The sequence below is a fragment of the Corvus brachyrhynchos genome, unplaced genomic scaffold (assembly GCF_000691975.1).
Source record: "Corvus brachyrhynchos isolate BGI_N302 unplaced genomic scaffold, ASM69197v1 scaffold26, whole genome shotgun sequence".
Classification (NCBI taxonomy): domain Eukaryota; kingdom Metazoa; phylum Chordata; class Aves; order Passeriformes; family Corvidae; genus Corvus; species Corvus brachyrhynchos.
Window position 1 is genome coordinate 440,828 of NW_008239324.1, and position 19,355 is coordinate 460,182.

The 19,355-nt window shown below is 46.9% G+C and overlaps 1 protein-coding gene and 1 long non-coding RNA gene across 2 annotated transcripts; both read right to left on the reverse strand.

Annotated features, from left to right (window-relative positions):
- Positions 1-6,015: 6,015 nt before the first annotated feature.
- MTHFSD (methenyltetrahydrofolate synthetase domain containing) lies at positions 6,016-19,049 on the reverse strand. Its single transcript, XM_008638679.2, has 7 exons — positions 18,997-19,049; positions 18,790-18,895; positions 17,969-18,082; positions 16,190-16,280; positions 15,304-15,416; positions 14,967-15,092; positions 6,016-7,237 (listed from the first exon to the last, which is right to left on the reverse strand). The coding sequence occupies exons 1-7, from the start codon at positions 19,047-19,049 to the stop codon at positions 6,722-6,724; spliced, it is 1,119 nt and encodes a 372-aa protein (XP_008636901.1). The 3' UTR covers positions 6,016-6,721.
- Positions 11,908-13,864, reverse strand: LOC108448358. The gene is made up of 2 exons (XR_001864250.1): positions 13,306-13,864; positions 11,908-12,095 (listed from the first exon to the last, which is right to left on the reverse strand). It is a non-coding gene; the product is annotated as an uncharacterized LOC108448358 (long non-coding RNA).
- Positions 19,050-19,355: the final 306 nt, after the last annotated feature.

Here is a 19,355-nt window from a genome sequence, read left to right on the forward strand (position 1 = left end):
GCGGTGTCCAAGGCCAGGCTGGACGGGGCTTGGAGCAGCCTGGGATAGTGGAAGGTGTCCCTGCCCATGGCAGGGGGTGGGACAAGAGGAGCTTTGAGGTCCCTTCCAACCCAAACCATTCCATGACTCTGTGATCAGAGGTGGCTCTGATCCATCAAACTCCTGATAAATATTCCAACTCCAGTCTTAAAATGAACTAAATTTTTGCAAGGGAGCTGCAGATCCTTTGGAAAATTTCACTGAGGGAGTCACTGTGGCACAAATAGAGATTTCCTTTCCTCAGACACTTCTCCAGGTCCTCTGAGAGATCCCCAGGATTTCTGGAACGAGCAAATGGCAATTCTAGAGGTCAAACCACCTCGGTTTCATCATGGAAAGGGATGTGGGGACACTGGCAGTGCCACTTGGCTCCAGCAGAGTGAACACGAGCCTGAGCACAGACCTTCCTTTATTTAAAGCAGCGGGACTCAAAACCCCTGGAATGGCACAGAAAGTGCAGCTCTGTGGCTCAGCTCAGCTTCAGGCTAATTACTGCAAAAATAAGCAAACACACCTGGGAAAGCAGGATGACACAGCCTGGAAAGTTTTGCAGGGACTTTGGGGTACCAGGAGTTCACTTGGAGCAGAACTTGCTGCAGCAATTGTGTTCCTCTGTGGGGGTGAAGAAAAGCCACTGCAGAGCAGCAGCTCCAGGCGCTGCCTCCTCCAGAGGGATGGAAATGCCACACTCCAGAGCCTGAGCAGTGCAGGTGCCTGGAAACACTCGGAAAACATGACATCCCTCTGGAAAAACAGGAGTATTGCTCTTGTCTGAACAATTATTCACTCCAAAATCCGCAGGAGTGGAAGCCATGGGTATGGTAATGCTTCAAAATGTGGCAGCTTTCACCACATGAATGTTTCCCTTCTTTCCCTGCCCTTTTTTTGATCCCATCTAACTGCCCTGTGTGTTTGCTTTATTCCTTAAAGAAAGCTAAATCTGGCTTAGCTCAATGTGTGGGAAGGATGGATCATAACACATTTGTGTGACTTGGAGACCTCTGGAGGTGGCACATTTTGGGAAAGAATTCTGTTTGGCATCTTGTCTCCCAGCACAGGAGCTGAGCTTTGTCCCTGGAATGTGCTGGGTGCCTTGATGGGAAGTTCTGGAGCAGGAGGACCAGTGGGATTAAAGGCTCCCCAGAGCCACCACGATGCTCCAGGTATCCACTGGGAGACAAAATTCCTGTTGGGATCGTTGGTACTGTCACACAGAAAAGCCCAACAGGGGCTTGGTTGGGGGTTTTTTGAGAGCTTTTGCTGGGTTTTTGGCCTGTCCTCCTGTTGTTTTCCAAAGTGCTGGGAATCACCAGTTGCCTGCAGTCTATCAGGAGCCATCTCTGCCTTCCCATCTGTAAAACGTGGATGTTCCTGGGGCCGCTGCAGAGATGGACCAGATAGATCCATATCCTGAACTCATTTCTCCCAGGCACTTCAGTGGGATGCCCAGCCCAGAACAATGGCAGGATACACGACCCTAAACATTTCTGCAGGGCTTTGAAAGATGAAAAGCAGTGACTTTGCTACCTATGTCAGAGGAGGGGCAGGGACACGTTCCATGATGTTTATAGCAGACATCACGGACATTACACATGGAAACATGGGAAATGCTGCCCTTTTCTGGGAGGGAGATAATCTTTAAGAGATGGCAAGGAGGAAATCAAAGCATTTGGTACACAACAGCCTCCCAAGCAGGGGGGTTTGCCCGAGGAACGTGGCCACAGCCACAGATGTTTCCTCCAGAGCCAGAAGTGCTGCGAGGGGCTGTTCCTTCAGAGGAACCGGAACGAGAGAAATCCCTGCACATGCTTTTCCTCCCCCTCCTCGCCCCTGTGGAGAAAAAACACAGCCCCAGTGCTGGATTTTTCAATGGAAACATTCCCCTAAAAGCCATTTGTTTCTCCCTTTGGAGCAGTAGAAGATGATGAAATAAAAAAAGCACACACCAAAAAAAAAAAAGGCATGACTTGGAGACAGTGTTTAACCATCCCTTTCCTGACATTTTTTATTGGTCTCCACAGATAATGGGATAAAACCTCTGTCCTTTCAGGCTGCTGGTTGGGAGGGGATCAGGGAGATGCTGGAGGGTTGGATGTGGACCTGGAGGTGAGATCCAGGAAAGAGCCTGATGGTGAGAGATTTTCCCCCTGCCCTTTTTCCCTCCCTGGAAACAAACAGTCTCTGACTCTTGTCACTCAGAGCCTACCCAGCAACCCAGCTTGTTTACTGTTGTCTTTGGTGGCTTGAAGCTGTGTGGCCTTGTCCCTGTTCCAGGAAATGCATGGACACGGCTGGCTGAAGGAAAACCCTCACGCCCGTGCAGTTTTGGGGTGGCAGGGAGCCACCTCGGCCTCATTGTTAGCAGATGCCAGTGCTGCCTCACTGCTCTGTGCCACACACCACGCTGTGACCAATGGCCTCCAACAAAAACCCCTCCAAAGTCACCCTGCTCACCATCATGGAGCTGGTGGAGGCTCCGTTCATCCCATCCTGGTTTCCCTCTGCATTCCTCCCACAAATGAGGGTAGGAAGAAGGGGAGAATGGCCCTGGGAAGGTCACGTCCCTTGTGGAACACCTTGGAGGTCACTGCTGATCCCAAACCCTCCCAGCTCCAGGAGTTCACTCCAGACCAGCACTGAACCCTCAAAAGGAGGGCAGTGCAGCAGCGACAGCTCAACGACAGCATCCCAAATGTTTGTGCCATGAAAGGAGCTGGAAAGAATGTGCCCCACCACATGACAGGCAAGGACATCGGGCTGTGCAGAGAATAGAGAGCCCTCAGCTTTAATTCTTTTGAACAAAGTTGGCTCAGGACAGCGCGTCCCATTGTACTGCTGAACGTTCCTTCTCATCACACAGCTCTGCTGCTGCTGCACCCAAGGCTGTGCTAGGCATCACTTCACTCCCTATTAGAAGCAGAGTAGGGACCTATCAGCAGCATTTCAGACTTTTCTGCAGCATCCAGGCACTGCTTTGCCACTGTTGATGATTTTATCACGAGTCTTACGCAGTAAAAGCAGGCCAGGATCCACCTGAGGTGAGGCATGTTTTATATCCATGTGCACAGCCCACAGCTACAGCAGGTACAGAATGAGGAATTATGACTTGAGTAAATATTCTCCTCTTTAGGCTGCTCATTCAGACAGAAAATTCCCCAGGGTATGGATTTTACAGTTTGATTGTTGGTATCTTGCATAGCCTTGGGCTGGGCCAAAGTAAAACATAAGCAGGCTTCAATTCCTCGAGATTTCTTATGAGATCAGAGCCCAAAGGATTCAATAAAATCTCTTGCCTTTCAGAGTTTTGAGGACTTAAAGAAATCCCTCCCAACTTTGCTCTAAGTGATGCCTTCCTGAGCATGCAGAGAGCCTGGAACAATAGATCTGAGAGGGGCAGACTGCCCCATTCACTTTTTTTACACAATCTGCTACTTCCTCCAGGAGGAACTTGGGTCAGCCCACAAGAGACAATCCACATCAGACAGCTGGGGACACCAGAAGGCTGGGCAGGGCTGTGCCCCGGGCACTCTTGTGTTATTTAATTCAACAGCAGCTTGGCCTTCAAATGTCTTTTAGGTGGAGAGGAGCAGCAGCAAGAGCCCCATCCCTGCTGCCCTGACTCTCCGAGGTAGAACTGCACTGATTTCAGAGAGTGATTTACTGACTTTGAGATGGCAGCACCTGAAAGACCTCGACATTTATTAATAGCCTGGATCAAAAATACAAGGATCACTGCAGCATTTTTCTAGTCCATTCAAAGCGCTAATAAAGTAATTATTTTTCTTAAATAATTACTTGAAGTAGTTATTTTTCTTCCTCAGTTTAACTACAGCTCACAGAATCATAAAAGTTGGAAAAGAGCTCCAGGATCATCAAATCCAAGCTGTGACCCATTCCCACCTTGTCAGAGCGCAGAGCACTGTGTGCCACGTCCAGTCCTTCCTTGGACACCTCCACCAGCTCCCTGGGCAGCCCCTTCCAATTCCTGACCTCCTTTTCCATGAAGAAATTTTTCCTGGTGTCCAACCTGCTGCCTGCCCCTCGGTAGCTTCTCCTCCTTAGTGTGGAGTTTATTTCCCAGCTGGGAAAGCAGCAGGATATTGGGTAAATACAGTGGAATACATGACAGAAAAAAGTGACAGGCTGGAAAGAGCAAAGACTTTGGACATTGCTCACCTGTGGAGCTTCACCCAGAACCACAACTGCAAACAGAAAAACATCCAGATGTTTGTCCAAACAAAACTGGCCCCTGGCTGCAGGCTGGGCTGACAGGAAAGCGAGCAAAGTTACCACATTTACAGAACACATAAACAGATCTGCACCCAAACTTCAGATGGGAAGAAAGGAAATAAGGCAGAGGATGTGATTCCCACAAATTTGACCAGAAAAGGGTGGTTCCATCTGTAATGCAACAGGGGAAGTTTGAGATGCTGGAAGTTTTCATTGGCAGAGTCACTGGCTTTTAATTGCTAAGGTCACCTGGACATCTTCAGCAGAGCAAGAAATATCCCAGAGTCAAAAGGAACAGCAAACGCTCACATTACTCCATTTGCCATCATTTGGAAGGGGCAGGCAGGGCTGGATAATTATTTTTTTGCTTTTCTTTCCCCTGCTTTGGAAGCTGATGATGCAGTGAGTGTGTTTGGGTAGTAACATAACCCCTGACTCAGCCCTGAATGCACAAGCCCTGAAATGAGACCCAGAGGGTTGTGCAGTGCTTGTTTGAATTCGGACTGAGTGATCCTGGAAATCATTTGGAGCTGTAGAAAGAATGGAATACTGATTTTTTCCAGAAACTTTTCCTTTGTTGACCTTACAAGAAGTTCATAGAATGATAGAATGGTTTGGGTTGGAAGGGGTTTTAAAGATCATCTTGTTCCAACCCCTGTGCTGTGAACAAGGACACTTCCCACTATCCCAGGCTGCTCCAAGCCCCGTCCAGCCTGGCCTCAGACACTTCCAGGGATCCAGGGGCAGCCACAGCTTCTCTGGGCACCCTGTGCCAGGGCCTCCCCACCCTCACAGGGGAGAATTTCTCCCTAATATCCCATCTAACCCTGCCCTCTGGCAGTTTGAAGCCATTCCCTGTGTCCTGTCACTCCAGGCCCTTGTCCAATGGCCCTCTCCATCGGGAGGAGGAATCACTTCCATTTGGAAAGCCACAATCAGGTCACCCCCAAGCCTTCCTTCCTCCAGGCTGAACAATCCCAATTCTCTCTACCTTTCCTCCTCCCAGCAGAGCTGCTCCATCCCTCTGCTCATCCTGGTGCCTCCTCTGGACTCTCTCCAGCAGCTCCATGTCCTTCCTGTGCTGGGATCCCAGGGCTGGATTCAGCTCTGCAGCTCCAATGCTTTCCTTGAGCCCTTCCCTACAGAGCCACATGATAACGATGAGATTTCTTTATTTAATACTGAATAAATGTCTGACCCTTGAGGCATAATAACCTGCTTAAAATATACTTAACAGCACTCCCTGGCTAAAAAAAAAGTTTCCAACTCTTACTTAAAAGAAAAAAAATCCCTTTAGCTGCTTACTTTGACTACGTGCCCAGCATCACTGGCAAAAGAGCTTCTGTTTAGAAGGGATGGCTGGGTCAAAATTCAACTTGTTTTTCAGGAATAGGAAACCAAAAGGGAAAAGAGAAAAGGCAGTAAGAGGCACAGCAGATAAATCATTACTGGCCATTACACTGGAAGGGAATGTTCATGTCCAGGGCAGTGCCTTGGGAGCACTTTCACCTGGAGCAGTTGTGTGGTGCTGGCTCACCCTCATCACTGATGTTGTGGAAGAGCCACAGGGATTGTGACAAAGGCACAGAGGAACAAGACCTGCTACAATGTCCAGCAAATTCCCAAAGAATTCCATGCCAGACTAAGCACCAACGAGTTTTGACCATGGTGTGCCTGCTTTTCATTTCCACTCCAATAATTAATATAATTTCACAGAGGCAAAGGAATCACACTGTAGGAGACAACCAGGAAAAGCAGCTATTTTATAATTATCTGATCCATCAAAAAGGCAGTTTTGGGGAAAAGCAGAGGAAACTGGGCTTTGCTTTCCTCTGCCACACTGAAATAAGAAATGTAAGGTTTTCCAAGGGCTGATTTAGCAAAAAACTGAGATATCTCTCCCACCTGATGATCACAGCTTTTACTAGGACTAGAACTAAGCCAGCGTTCCCACAGCCACTCCTCAAGGCACAAAAAGGACAATCTCTCTCTGCCTGGACATTTTTATAAAAAATAAAATTACAAATCCCAACAAGCAAAGCCCATTTTTCAGTAAACAGAATTGTAACCTTTAGGACAGATTTCCTGCTGCTGGCTTTTAACCTCACAGGTATAAATGGGCAGGTCTAACCTTCAATGACTGACTGTAACCACCTTACTGCAGGTGCCAAGGGGCAGGGCTTTAAGCCAGGCTTAACAAAAACACCAAAGAGCACCAAAACCAGAGTGTGGGTACTTTGTGGGCAACTGTTTAGAGAGAAATGGCTCCTCTGTCACCTGTGGGGACAAAACCTTTGCATGCCCAAGTGCAGGAGTGAGGAAAGTTGTGCAGAAATTTGTTTTTTTTTACCTGCAGAAACCTCAGGGTTACAAAAAACCTTGAAACCTCAGGTTGGCTTCTCACAAAATAATGAAAACACCTTTATTTTTCTGTTGTTTTTCTCCTCCCTACTCATTTGTGACTATTGATTTCTCCTTGCCCTTTGTTCCTCTGGCTCTTGGCCAGCTCCACTCTCAGAGTGTTGCCCCCAAGGCTCAGGCCTTGCAAGGAGGACACGGCTCTGTCTGCAGTTCCTTTATCCCTGTACTCCAGGAACGCCCTGTGCTGTGCTCCCTGCCAGTTCAGTCGCACAGGAATCACCTGGAATTCCCTCAGAGCACTTTTCAGCTCGCTCACTCTCAGGCTGCCAGGCAAGTTCCCCACATACACAGTGGTGATTGTGTCGGATCCCTCTAATCTGGGATTTACAGGATCACTTTCCACATGGGATTGTCCCACTGGAGCTGAGCCTGGAGCAGCTCGTGGTTGGGTATTTGCAGGCATCACCTTCTTGTTTGAAAGTGCTGCTCTGTTGGTGTTTGCCAAGGCTGGGTGTTCATCTTGGAGGGTGACATCCTTGCCAGCCTGCTTCTCCCTGGATCGAAGAGTCTTTAGGATGGGGATTTTTCCCAGCATCTCAGAGCTGACCTAAAAAGGAGGAAGATGGATGTAGTAATTATAAAAGGATTTCTCGCCTTCCAGAAAAAGATGATGAGCATCAGGGCTCATTTGTGCCATAAAAAAGAGAGGAACCTTATTATCCTGCTGCCATGCAGAGTGCCAGAGCATTCCAAATGCTCCTAATTGCTAGCCTGATTGGGAAGTCTCTCCCTAAATACACACTGCAGGACAAAAATAAACATTAGTGACTCTTGAAGCGAGCAGCACAATGTGGATCCAGCGGGCAAATCCCAACCAAAGTCAGGACTATTCCAATTTGACATTTATTTATCCCAGTGCTTTCAGATCCGCATTCTCCTTGTTCTCCCTCTGTGTTTGCTTTGACCGAGGGCCTGTGCTCCTGCTCTGGCAGAATCCTACACAATCCCCTGCTCTGGCACAATCCAACCCAATCCATCAGACACTTCCATTCTGCAGAGCTCCTGGTGCTCTCTTCCCCCAGAACAGGATATCCCACGGGCTGGGTCACACAATGGTGGGAGCTGCAGCGGGAGCGTGCCTTGGAGCAGGGTTCCTATGGATGTGGGCCCAGCTGGAGGCACATTCCCTGCTTGGGGCACATCCCCTCTGTGCCATCCGACCTCACACACCACCCACAGCTCCTCAGATCCCACATGGATCTGCTGGGCTGGAGCGGGGAACGGAAGCACTCGGACACTGCACTTCACACTGTGAGCCCGTTATTCCTTCCTTCCATCCATCCATCCATCCATGCCCAGTTCCCAAGGAGCTTTTCTGGAAGGGCTCCTCCTTTCAACAGCTGAACCCCATCCATGTGAGGCATGAGATGCCCCAGGCTGCACTCAGAGACTGGCAGGAAATGCAGTGGTTCCCCAGCTAATGTGGTCGAGCTCCTGGCTTGCACACTGCGCTTGGAAGGAGGAGGAATTCCTGCTTGGCTGCTGGACAAGCCCAACATCCATCAACTCCAGATCCAATGCTGAAATTTAGGGAGCAAAACAGAGCCTGGGGAAGCGATGCCTGAGCTAGCAGAGACCCAGGCTAGTAGCCCAGAATGTGAGCGAGCCACTCTAGCAGGGTACCACCCTCAGCACGCTCGACTGGACCAGCAGCAGCACATCCCACCCAGCACATGCCTGCAGATCTCCCAGCTCAGACCTCACTCATCCCAGAGCCTCTGAATTCCTGCTCCTCCAGTTACAGTCACAGCCAGTCTGGATCTGCACAACGTCAAGCACAGCTCTCTGGGGACAGGAGCCCAGCTCTGCAGTGACTCGAGGAAAAGCCAAGCAATGAAGGCAATGTCAGGATTAGGTGACAGCAAAGTCACTCAACAGAATTCTCTTAATGTTTCCAGGGCTCATCTTCTGAAGAGCAAACAAGCAGGTTTTATTTCAGGCTGGAATTAAATAAAAATATAATTTCCATAAAGCCTGTCCTAGATCTGCTAACACAACACCAAACAGCAAGGCCTTGCTCTGGGGCTCCAGGAGCCTCCACACTCAGAAAGGCGCAGATCACGTTCAGATTTTACAGAGTTATTGCTCTGTGGATTCTGGGGCTGATTTGTTTTTCTCAGCCAAGAATTCCAGCTGCTGTGTTTGACAGCAAACTCTCCTTCCCTGAGTGATACAACATCAAACCAAGGGCTGAAGGATCTCTGATTGTACTGGCCAACAATTAAGAACATTTGCTGTCCTCTGTCAAATTTCAATGTGAAATGCAAGCTCCGTGCTAATTAAACCAAACAAGAAAAACATTTTTCTGTTCTCATGCAACCAATCACTCCTGGGCCCAAAGCACCACCTCAGCCTCTTCCCAAGAACAGCTCCTTTCATCCCCAAATTAAACTCAGTTGCCATGGCATGGGCTGGGTGTTTGGTTCGAAAGGGAAATGCTACCAAGGGCATACCCTCAGGGTTTTGCAGATTAGGGCAATCTGAGATGGGCACTGAGAGGAGAAACTCTGGAATTCCCAGGCTTTCAAGGACAAGCCAAGGGCAGGATTTAGATCATCCAGGGAACAGCACAATCTCTGACTTCCACAAGGCATCTCCTCTCACTAAGCAGATTTTGGCATCAGTCTGGAGCTCTTGGAGCTACTGTTTCAGGCTCCTGGCAACCTCAGGAAGATGCAGTGACAACAGCATTTATGTTTTAGGAGGAATTTCTGCACAGAAAGGGGGATTAGACATTGGAATTACTGCCCAGGGAGGTGGTGGAGTCCCCATCCTAGAGGAATCCAAGGAACAACTGGATGGGGCTCTCAGTGCTCTGCTCTGGGTGATCAGTCACAGGTTGGACTTGATGATTTTGGAGGTTTTTCCCAATCTCAGTGATTCTGTGATTTTTGTAAGGGCTATGAACTGTTTTCTTTAAAGGTCTGGTCAAACACCACCATGAAGTGATTCTGTCATTGCCTTAAAATCCAGCCTGTGCAGACACAACAGTAACAAACCTTCACAGCACCAAAGCACCAAAGGCAGCTGATCCAGGACTTGCGTATTTTTCTATTAGGAAACACTTGTAAAAAACATGAGACAAGTTCTGACACTGCCAGCTGACACCCTCCTGTCACAAGAGACACTCAGGATTTACCTGAAGGGTTTTTCTTCTCTGGGGTCTAGGAGAATATTTGAGCTGGGCCAAACCTTCTAAACCCTTCCCTATTTTCTCACACTTTTATGCCAAGGAAAGGCAGAAACTCAGTTTGGGGTTTCAATTCAACAGACAAATCCATTGGGTTTTGGCGTGAGAACTAAAAGGGCAAAGGGGGCAGAGGGTGGCAGGGGAGAGGAAAAAGCTTGTTCTGCTCTGTTGCAAAAGAGCAAACAAAAGAACCCTGTGCTAGTACAATGTGTTGCTCATTACAATCATGCAAAAAGTTCCTTTTGTCCTGTGAGCTGCGGAGGATTGCAATGATTTATTTCCATGTGGAAAGAGGCCAAAGATATTCCTCCTCTCTTTCAAACAAGCTGCACACTTCTGGATGCTGTGCTAGATGGTCAGTCTTCCCCAGCCTTGCCTATCCCTATTCCTATCCCTGTCCCTATCCCTACCTACTGCTTTAGGCTAAGCCAGGATCTAAGGGACATTCCACCTCGAGTCTGGCTGATCCAGCTATATGGACATGGGCAAACCCAGCACTGGAAGCTTTCCCCATCCCTACAAAGTCAAGGTCAAACCACTTATTGATGTTTTTAAACTTCAGATTGAGTGTTGGGATTTAGCTTTGGTAGCGAAACCAAAGCTGAAGAAGTTTCCCATTATCCCTTGGCCACCAATTCCCAGAGCAGTTCCACACTTCAGCCCTCCGGGGTTGGCCAACAGAAGAGCTCGTGGGTCTGTGCCATAAACTCTGAAGTGATTTGGGTTAAAAATAACTCCACCAAAGGCAATTAATCATTTAGTAATCCTGCCTACTCCCTGCCATGGCTGGGAGAGCCTTAGGGGAAGAGGACAGCAGGCTGGATAAAATTTTTCGGCACACAATGTGGCCCCTTTCTGACAGAAACCTGAGGAAAAAAATCCTGGATGCTGAGTGCCAACACAAATCTCCCAGCACTTAAGCCACAGCACCCATTCCTATAACACCTGGTTTCATCCCAAAACGTGGTGGCAGATGGACTCCTGCAGCATCCCTGTGGAACACCAGGGCTCTCTTCACCCTCTGCTCCCCCACAGCTGTGGTCGGAGCCACGCTCAATACTCTGCTGGGGAGAATGAAGGATGTGTTTGTCCTGCCAGAGTGAGTAATGCTGACCCCTGAGCCAGCCCAGGCCAAGGCAAACAGTGCTGTGATTTCCCTGGAAGTACTGCAATCCTGGAGTCAGGCAGACAGGGAAGGGCAGACTGGAATTGGATTGGATTGGATTGGATTGGAGGGTGTGCTTATCCTGCTATTTCATTCTGCTTCCCACAGCTCCTCATCTCACTGACACAGGAACACATGGATCTTGTCCCCACCTGGAATTCTGTGCACAGCTCTGGTGTCCCCAGCATAAGAAAGACATGGAATGTTGGATCAAGACCAGAGGAGGCCACCAAGTTGGTAGGAGGACTGGAACACCTTCCCTGTGGGGACAGGCTGAGGAAGCTGGAGCTGTTCAGCCTGGAGATACCACAGCAGCCTCCAGGATCTGAATGGGCTGCAAGGAAGCTGGAGAGGGACTGCTCAGCAGAGACAGGACAAGGGGGAATGGCCTCAAAATGAAAGAGGGGAAAATTTAGTTCAGATATACAGAAGAAATTCTTCCCTGTAAGGGTGGGCAGGCCCTGGCACAGGGTGCCCAGAGAAGCTGTGGCTGCCCCTGGATCCCTGGAAGTGTCCAAGGCCAGGCTGGATGGGGCTTGGAGCAGCCTGGGATAGTGGAAGGTGTGCCTGTGCCTGGCAGGGGGGTGGAATGAGATTATCTTTAAAATCCCTTCCAACCCAAACCATTCCACGATTCTGAGGCTGATGCTGCTGCCCTGACAGGCTGCAAACACTACCAAACATCTCCTGTGCTGCAGATCCATCAGCCCTTCCAAGCAGGTGGGCAGAAGGTGTTTGAAGGGTTCATTTTTGGCTCTGACCTCCAGGACTGACCCCACTTTTCCTGTTGTTGTCCTTGTTTCCAGGAGCACTGAGCAAACAGGGATTGAAGGCACAGACAAGGCCAGGACAGCAAGGCCAGCACAGTTGAACATTTTATCATTCATTTGCACAAAATGTCCAAATATGTGCACACAATCCAAGGGCATATTTCTGGGAGCTGGCAGCCCGTGGAGTCTGCTGGTGTCCCTCAGGAGAAACTTATGCAAGCCACATTTGGAATCCATCCGTGGAAGCTGCATTCCGTGGACTCTGCAGCAAGGGTCAGCTCTGCGAAGGTGTGGAGATGTGTAACCACGTGTGGAAGCACTCCCTGCTCCCACTGTCCCAAAAAACACAACAAAACCAACCCTTGGCTACACAGACTGCAATTTCCTTCTGCCAAAGGATTTGCCAGCTTGGATGGGTGCATTTTTTTGAGCTTTCCTTTCCAAATATTCTGTCACAGACCCCAATCAAAGCTGTTATCAGAAGGTTTCCATCTCTGCCATTATTTCAGCATTAGACCCAGGGATTCCCCCCCAGTTAATTTCATTTCAGGAAAAATCTTTTCCTGCTGCTATAAAATTCTCAGCAGAAGAATGATTTCAAAGCCAGAAGGAAATGCTTGCTAGAATACAGTGATTTTTCCACCAACTACTCTAATTTCCCTCTTCATGAACCCAAATATTTTAATTTGTCTGTATAGTTTCAATTTAAAATAAGCACAGCACAAATAACTCGATAATTGGAACAAATATAATAGCCAGTGTCCCAGATAAAGATCACAGTCACCCATAGAAAATCTTAAATGAAAAAGCAAGCAGTTTCATGAATTTAGAGTTCCCAGAAACAATGGGTTAGATTTTCAAGACAGATGAAGCCAAATAATTCCAAGCTGGCATCCAAATAAAATTTTCCAGAGTGCTCAGCTCTCAGCAGCTCTTGCTGTCCTCCAGTAACTCATACTGATGTCCCAAAACTCTGCCCTCAGAGGTGCAAAACGTGCCACAAACAGCCCCCAGCACTGCCTGTGGATTTAGAAGTGTTTCTGGAGTGCTTTGTGCTGATGTTGGTAATGATCCTTTAGTATTGATAATATTGTGGCTCTTCCACTTCCTTGCAGTCTTTAAACAGTACAGAACACACCAGAGCACCCCAGGAAAATGCAGCACCTCCTCCAGCATGGAAATGGAGCCTGGAGCCATGGATTTGTTTGCTGGGAGAGCACCTCCTTCCCTCTGGAGCTGCAAACAGTGTGTGCATTACTGCCTGCTCATCCTGACAGCACATCCTGACAGCAACCCTCAGCTATAATCCCATGTTTGCAAACACCTGGAATTCCAGTTCCTAAACATTGTCCTGGCCTGATCCAGCCCTGTTCCCCAAGGATCAACTTTTTTTACAATGTGTTTTCCACCTCACACACCTTCACAATGAAGTTAAGCTACTTTGTGTTGACAAAACCCCGTATTTAGAAGTGGATGATTTATTTACTCACTGCCTCTTGGTTCATTTAGTTTTGCTCTGAGGGACAGGAATGCACCAGCAAAGCCAGGATTTGAAGGAGAAAAGGATGAAGAGAAAATGATGGAGAAGTAGCCAGGAAAATCCAAAGGACAAACACTTAAATAGCCCCTATCAAATCCTGCCCTTTTCACACCCTGGTGATTAACCAGACCTCCCACCTCCAAACCCCTCTGTGCAAGAGCTGAACATCCAGCTACCACCACAGGCACAAACAAAATAAATGTCACTCATTTCCCTGGGGAATAATGGTAATTTCTTCTTCATATAGACACCACACCTTGTTCTGGTTCCAAAAAAGACAGAAAAGTGATGATTATCCCTGCTCTGCCTGGTCTGCTCCAATATTCCTATTTCACCCACATGTGCTCCAAAGAACAGCCAAACCCAGCTTGAGGTGTTAAATCAACACTCAAATATTCAAATATTCAAATAAAGGGTCAATCATGTGCTCCATTCTCAGTGAAAGCTGTAGAAAATTCAGTTTCTTCTAAAGGCACAGAAAAAGAAATAAAAAAAGTGTTAGCAGGGCCACTTACTGAGAAGTCTGACACCAAGACAGACAAACTGATCAAAAGTATGTTGGCAAGATGGATGGACCACAAGGGGTAGGCCTTCAACACAATTACATTCAATAATATCCTAAAAAAAAATTACAATTCAAAAATAATTCAATGGAAAAAATGCACTTGGACAGACAGAGCTGTTATTTATTTATTTATAACCTCAAATCCTCAACCACAGGCAGGGTAAAATGCTCTCCCACCATTGGAATAAAAATAGCCCTGGCTAGAATTTGTTTGTTGTAGATACATTACCTAAAGAAATTTAACTCTCTTTGCTGGTTGGTGACTTTTAACAAACAACTTTTGATTTCCTTAGGAGTATTCCCTTAGAATTCCTCGGTTTCTGCAAAAAAATTACGTATGTACTCACCCATGCAGGATTGTGTCTGCTCCCTAACTGGAACATTTTAGGAGTGAAAATCCAATGACACAAAGTTTTCCCAGCAGGAACCTCCAGTAAAACAATTCACTGAAGGCTTTTCTGAAACCACTTGGGAAGCTGAGGAAGTTTCTGACCCTGGGAAGGGGGAAAGGCCAAATTCATAATAGAGGAGCTCTTAATAAATAAAGATTCATGTTTAAAGTCACTGTTCTTCCACCTGAAAACGAGTTCCAGCCACAGATTTATCCCTGGAAAGTAAATCCACTACAGAAACAGGGATGTACCACCAGCAGGTTGTGCTTTCCTTTCACAGAGGAGCACATATTGTACAGCTCCAACCCCTTGGGACACCTCCCACTATCCCAAGTTGCTCCAAACCCATCAAGTCTGGCCTTGGACACTTCCAGGGATGGGGCAGCCACCACTTGATAATCCATTGGCTACAGCAACCTCAGCTCCAGGGAAATATTTCTCCTCATCACCATTGCCACTTAAACTCCACTGCACACAGATGCTGCTGTTTTGTTTCACCTGACAAACATATTTGTTCTTTTCCCAAGTATTTTTATAAACATAAAAAAATGTGTTTACATATAAAAATGGAGGGGTTTATCAGCAGATTATTGGTACCAGTAAGCCACCAGCAGCAGAGGTTTAAGATTTAACTTGAATTAAGATTTAACTTGCCTTGTGCCACATTATTCCCTGAGGTTTTGGTCGTTTGCAGTTAGTCTGGATAGTCCTTGTTGGAGTGAGGATGTAATCCACAGTTAAATCATGATCATCCAGGAGCTCCTCTGCTATGTCAAGCACCTACAAGGAAGAGATTTGGTTAAGTAGCTAAAAACAAATCCCCTAAAACTGTGCCCCATTCCTGATGTCTTGTCACATGAAAATCCATCAAAGACAATGGGAATAAAGATGCCAAACCAACATCATTCCATGTCTCCTCTCCAGACAGAGCAGGAAGTGTCACAGAGTTCCTTCCCCACTGGAGAGGGGACATTTGAACATCTGAGCTCACCTGGCAGTCGTGCACGATGGTAACTACAGGTGTGTCCTCCTGCACTGCACCCATGGACACCATCATTGCATATTCCATGTCTGCATAACCTTCCCCTTTGCCAATTCTCCAGCCTAAAGCACAGAAAAGTGGAAAAAAAACAAACAGCAGAGCAGAAAATTGTTAAAATCATGTAATTAACTGAGCAGCCTGCAAGTTGTAACTGTGGAAAAAATCAGGTCAGCATCTCTCACAGAATGCAACTTTCCTTGAAATCAGCACTGAAATGAAATAAAACATCAATTTCAACGACTCCTAAAAGATCCCAGAAGCTTCCCATTCTGAATAAACAAACTTGATGCAGTTAACACAGCAGCTTGTTTAGCCATTGTATTTAGAACCTTCTATTCATGTCCAACACAGGTTAATGTGGGTAAAGAGGAGTCTGGGTCACACATAAAAACTGTGTTATTTTAGGCAAGGGATAAAGTCAGTGGAAAATTTTTCAGCACTAGCAGGTTTCCAAAATACTAGAAAATGCAAAATCTGATCCCCAAATAGGTACTGAATCAGCAGGTCTAATACATGTCCTTTCACACACCCCGTGTGAGCAGAGCAGATCTCTGACCAGGGAGCCTGCTTGGATTCTTTTAAAACAAAAATAATTGCTCGCCTTAATAGTTCTCCTGAAGGCCAAAACATGCTCTGACCCACACTGCTGTGTGCCTACCACATCCTGGAGGCATTGCTGCTTCCTGCTTGGATTGGAAGCAGGGATTTGTCACACACGGAGGCAGAACCCAAGACCACAATTCAGCTCCAAGGATAAATCTGTCTCTGCCACGTGGTGTAGCCTTACTGACACTGGATTGGGATTGGGACCCTTCTGCTGGAAGTTCTTCCTTACCTTTTTCAGAGACAGCCACTGATCCTACAACAACCAGGTCCACTTGTGCTTTCCCATCCAGCCCCACAGGCACGCTGTATTCCTTTACACCCTGCAGGAAAAACAGCCTTGGAGGTTTGCAGAGTGCACAGTCTTTCAAGCACCGAGGCAGAAATCCAGGATATTTCGATAAATCCAAGTAAATCCCCACGTTTCAAAGTGTCTCTTCCATGTATAGCCAAGCTGTACATGTCTGGGAAGTTATCCCCTAGGGAATCCTAGAATAGATTCCCTACTACAGTGACAAGAATTTTGGCACACTGCAAGGAGAGCTGAGGGAGGTGGGCACTTTTATAAGCAAGGTTATTTATTTAGGGTCAAAACCTGATATTTTGAAACACTTTTTTGGAAATCTATTCCTAAAAATGAGGGCAAGTGACACTTCCTATCTACCCTTCTTTATCCTACTACTAATTTTAGGAATACCAGAGCATTACAAATGCTTGGTTTAATTCTCACACACAAATCACAAAGTTAACTTAGACACAGACAGCTACAGCACAAAGAAACCTGAAGTTACACAAAGTGACACAATGATTTTTCTTCTACCCTGCTCAACCCCACCCACCCCTCTTCAATCTGTTCCCAAAATTCTGTCCAGTTTGCAGAAATTAAAAATTATGTTTATTTGTGCTTTTAAAGATCAGGGGTTTAGAACTTTTAAAGAGATATCTTGTGATCTTAATATATGTGTACAGCACAATGTAAATGCTCCTCACACCAACCCAACTTCGTGCTAAGTATAAATTACCAATATTAAAATCACAATAAAGAGCCAAACTTTTTCTGTGCAGAGCACAGAGCCCAAAAGTTGAGTTATTTGGGGCTGCCTATCAGCAATAATGCCCGTCAGGCACTTCCCAGCAGTGTGGTAAGGATTGTTTGCACAGCGCTGTGTAAATACAAACTGCCAACAGCATTTTTTCATTAGTGGGTTGGGGGAAAAACCAGACACATAGTGGTAAGATCCCAGATCAGACAGCAGGCCAAGAGAAAGGTCTCTTTCAAAAGTGCTCTTCAACCCTGAACAGCTTAATTAGTTAATGACTCCAATAGAACTTCCAACAAAGAAAGTCACTACTAATTACCAGCCATTTACAAGCTCAGTTGTTTATGGGGTTACTGCAGAACTTTATTGCCTTTCGCAGGAGATTAAGGAGGAAATAAATCGATATAGTGAGCTATTCATTGTGTACCAGTTGGGTTTTCCTAGCATAAAGATGGGTATAAAACCTGCCAGGTTTCTCTGGCAAAAGCCTTCAGCTGTACAGCGTGAGATTGTAACACGAGAGGGCAGCAAGAGACCGCGCTGCAAACCCAAACCTCACCACGTGTCTGGGCCTCACTGCCTGCAAATGCCACAATTCGTGTTCCTTTGGATGTTGTATTCCAGAGAAACCTCATCTTTCCTACCTGGTAGCACCTAACATTCTACTGAGATTATGCAAAAAACTGTGAGCACTAAAATATTTCTCAGAGGCTTCAGCAGCTCAAAACTGCAGAATGTAGGAGCATGAATAAAGATCTAACTCACCTCAAGCTGCTCATGATTTTCCAAAAAACACTGAGAAAATAAATTTTCTCCTGACTTAAAAATGATTAATGGCAGTCGTGTGCACAAAACCCAGGAATAACATCCTAACAGGAAGATATTTCAGGTTTTCCAACTTCCAGCTAGTCCATCCTAACACCACAGTGTCCCACAGGTAAATTCAGCCCTCCCTGATCCCTCACTCCTACCTGAGATGTGGCACATTTTCTCAGGACCTCCTTGGTTGCACCTGGAGGAGGAACAATCCTATTGAACAGCCCAGTCCTCAGACGTGGTGTGGGAACCAGCAAAGTCTTCCTTGCCTGGGGAACCACAGGAAAAGGTTCATTTTACACTAAAGAAATATTTTTACTGTCACACAGTTAAAAACTACATGGCCAAACATGTAATTTGTTACGTTGCAGTTAGCGTTGTTGATTGTGTAGTGCTTGTACATTAATTCCCTCCAATATGGGAAAAAATCCATTAAAAGATTTATTGAAGAAATAAAAGGTAAGACATACATTTGAAGATATTTAGGGACAGAGCTTTAAAGACACCCCTCCCTTTAAAGCTATGTCTCTAACTAGCTTTATAAGTGATAATGGCTTCCCACTGACAGAGGGCAGGGGCAGATTGGATATTAAGAGAGAACAGAGTGGATATTAGGGGAGAATAGAGTGGATATTAGGGAGAAATTCTTCCCTGTGAGGGTGGGGAGGCCCTGGCACAGGGTGCCCAGAGAAGCTGTGGCTGCCCCTGGATCCCTGGAAGTGTCCAAGGCCAGGTTGGATGGGGCTTGGAGCAACCTGGGATAGTGGAAGGTGTCCCTGCCCATAGCAGGGGCTAGAACTGAATTATCTTTAAAATCCCTTCCAACCCAAACCATCCCATGACACCTATTGATCCAAAGTCCACAAACGAGCTACACACAAGAACTCTTGAAGATGCAGTGCCAGGTGTTGCTGAGATGCTGCCAGGCACTGCTGTCCCCTCCCAGCTCCTCCTCGGGGTGCCAAGGTGCCGTTACCTGCAGAGCCGCCAGCCGGGCACCTTCCAGAGGTTTGTCAGGATCCACCTTCAGCTCCCGTGCTCTGCTGAACACATCCAGCTCCCTAAGGGAGCAGCAGGCCTGGAGAGAGCCCTGAGAGAGGGAAGGAACCAAGAGGAGAATGTTTGCACTTACTTCCAGCGTTAGGAAGCGAGCGTTCCTCTGGGGAGCATCGGGGTTTATTTTTACTGTCCGGGCAGCCTGGAACTCCTGCAAGCCCAGAAGCCTTGTGGCAGCATGGGGGGCACCCTGTTTGCATAAAATATCAGTGTTATCATCGAGGAGCCCACAGCAGAGATGGGCAGTTGATCACCTTTCACCCTCTAGGGAGGCTGATTTCTGCAGATTTTAATTGAGGGGCTGTTAATTTCCTGTTAATCCCTGGAAATGTCCAAGGCCAGGCTGGATGGAGCTTGAAGCAACCTGGGATAATGGAAGGTGTCCCTGCCCACGGCAGGAATGGGACGAGCTTTAAGGTTCCTTCCAACCGAACCATTGAGGGATTCTATAACTCACAAGGCAGTTTTGTTTTCTTTCCTTCCAGA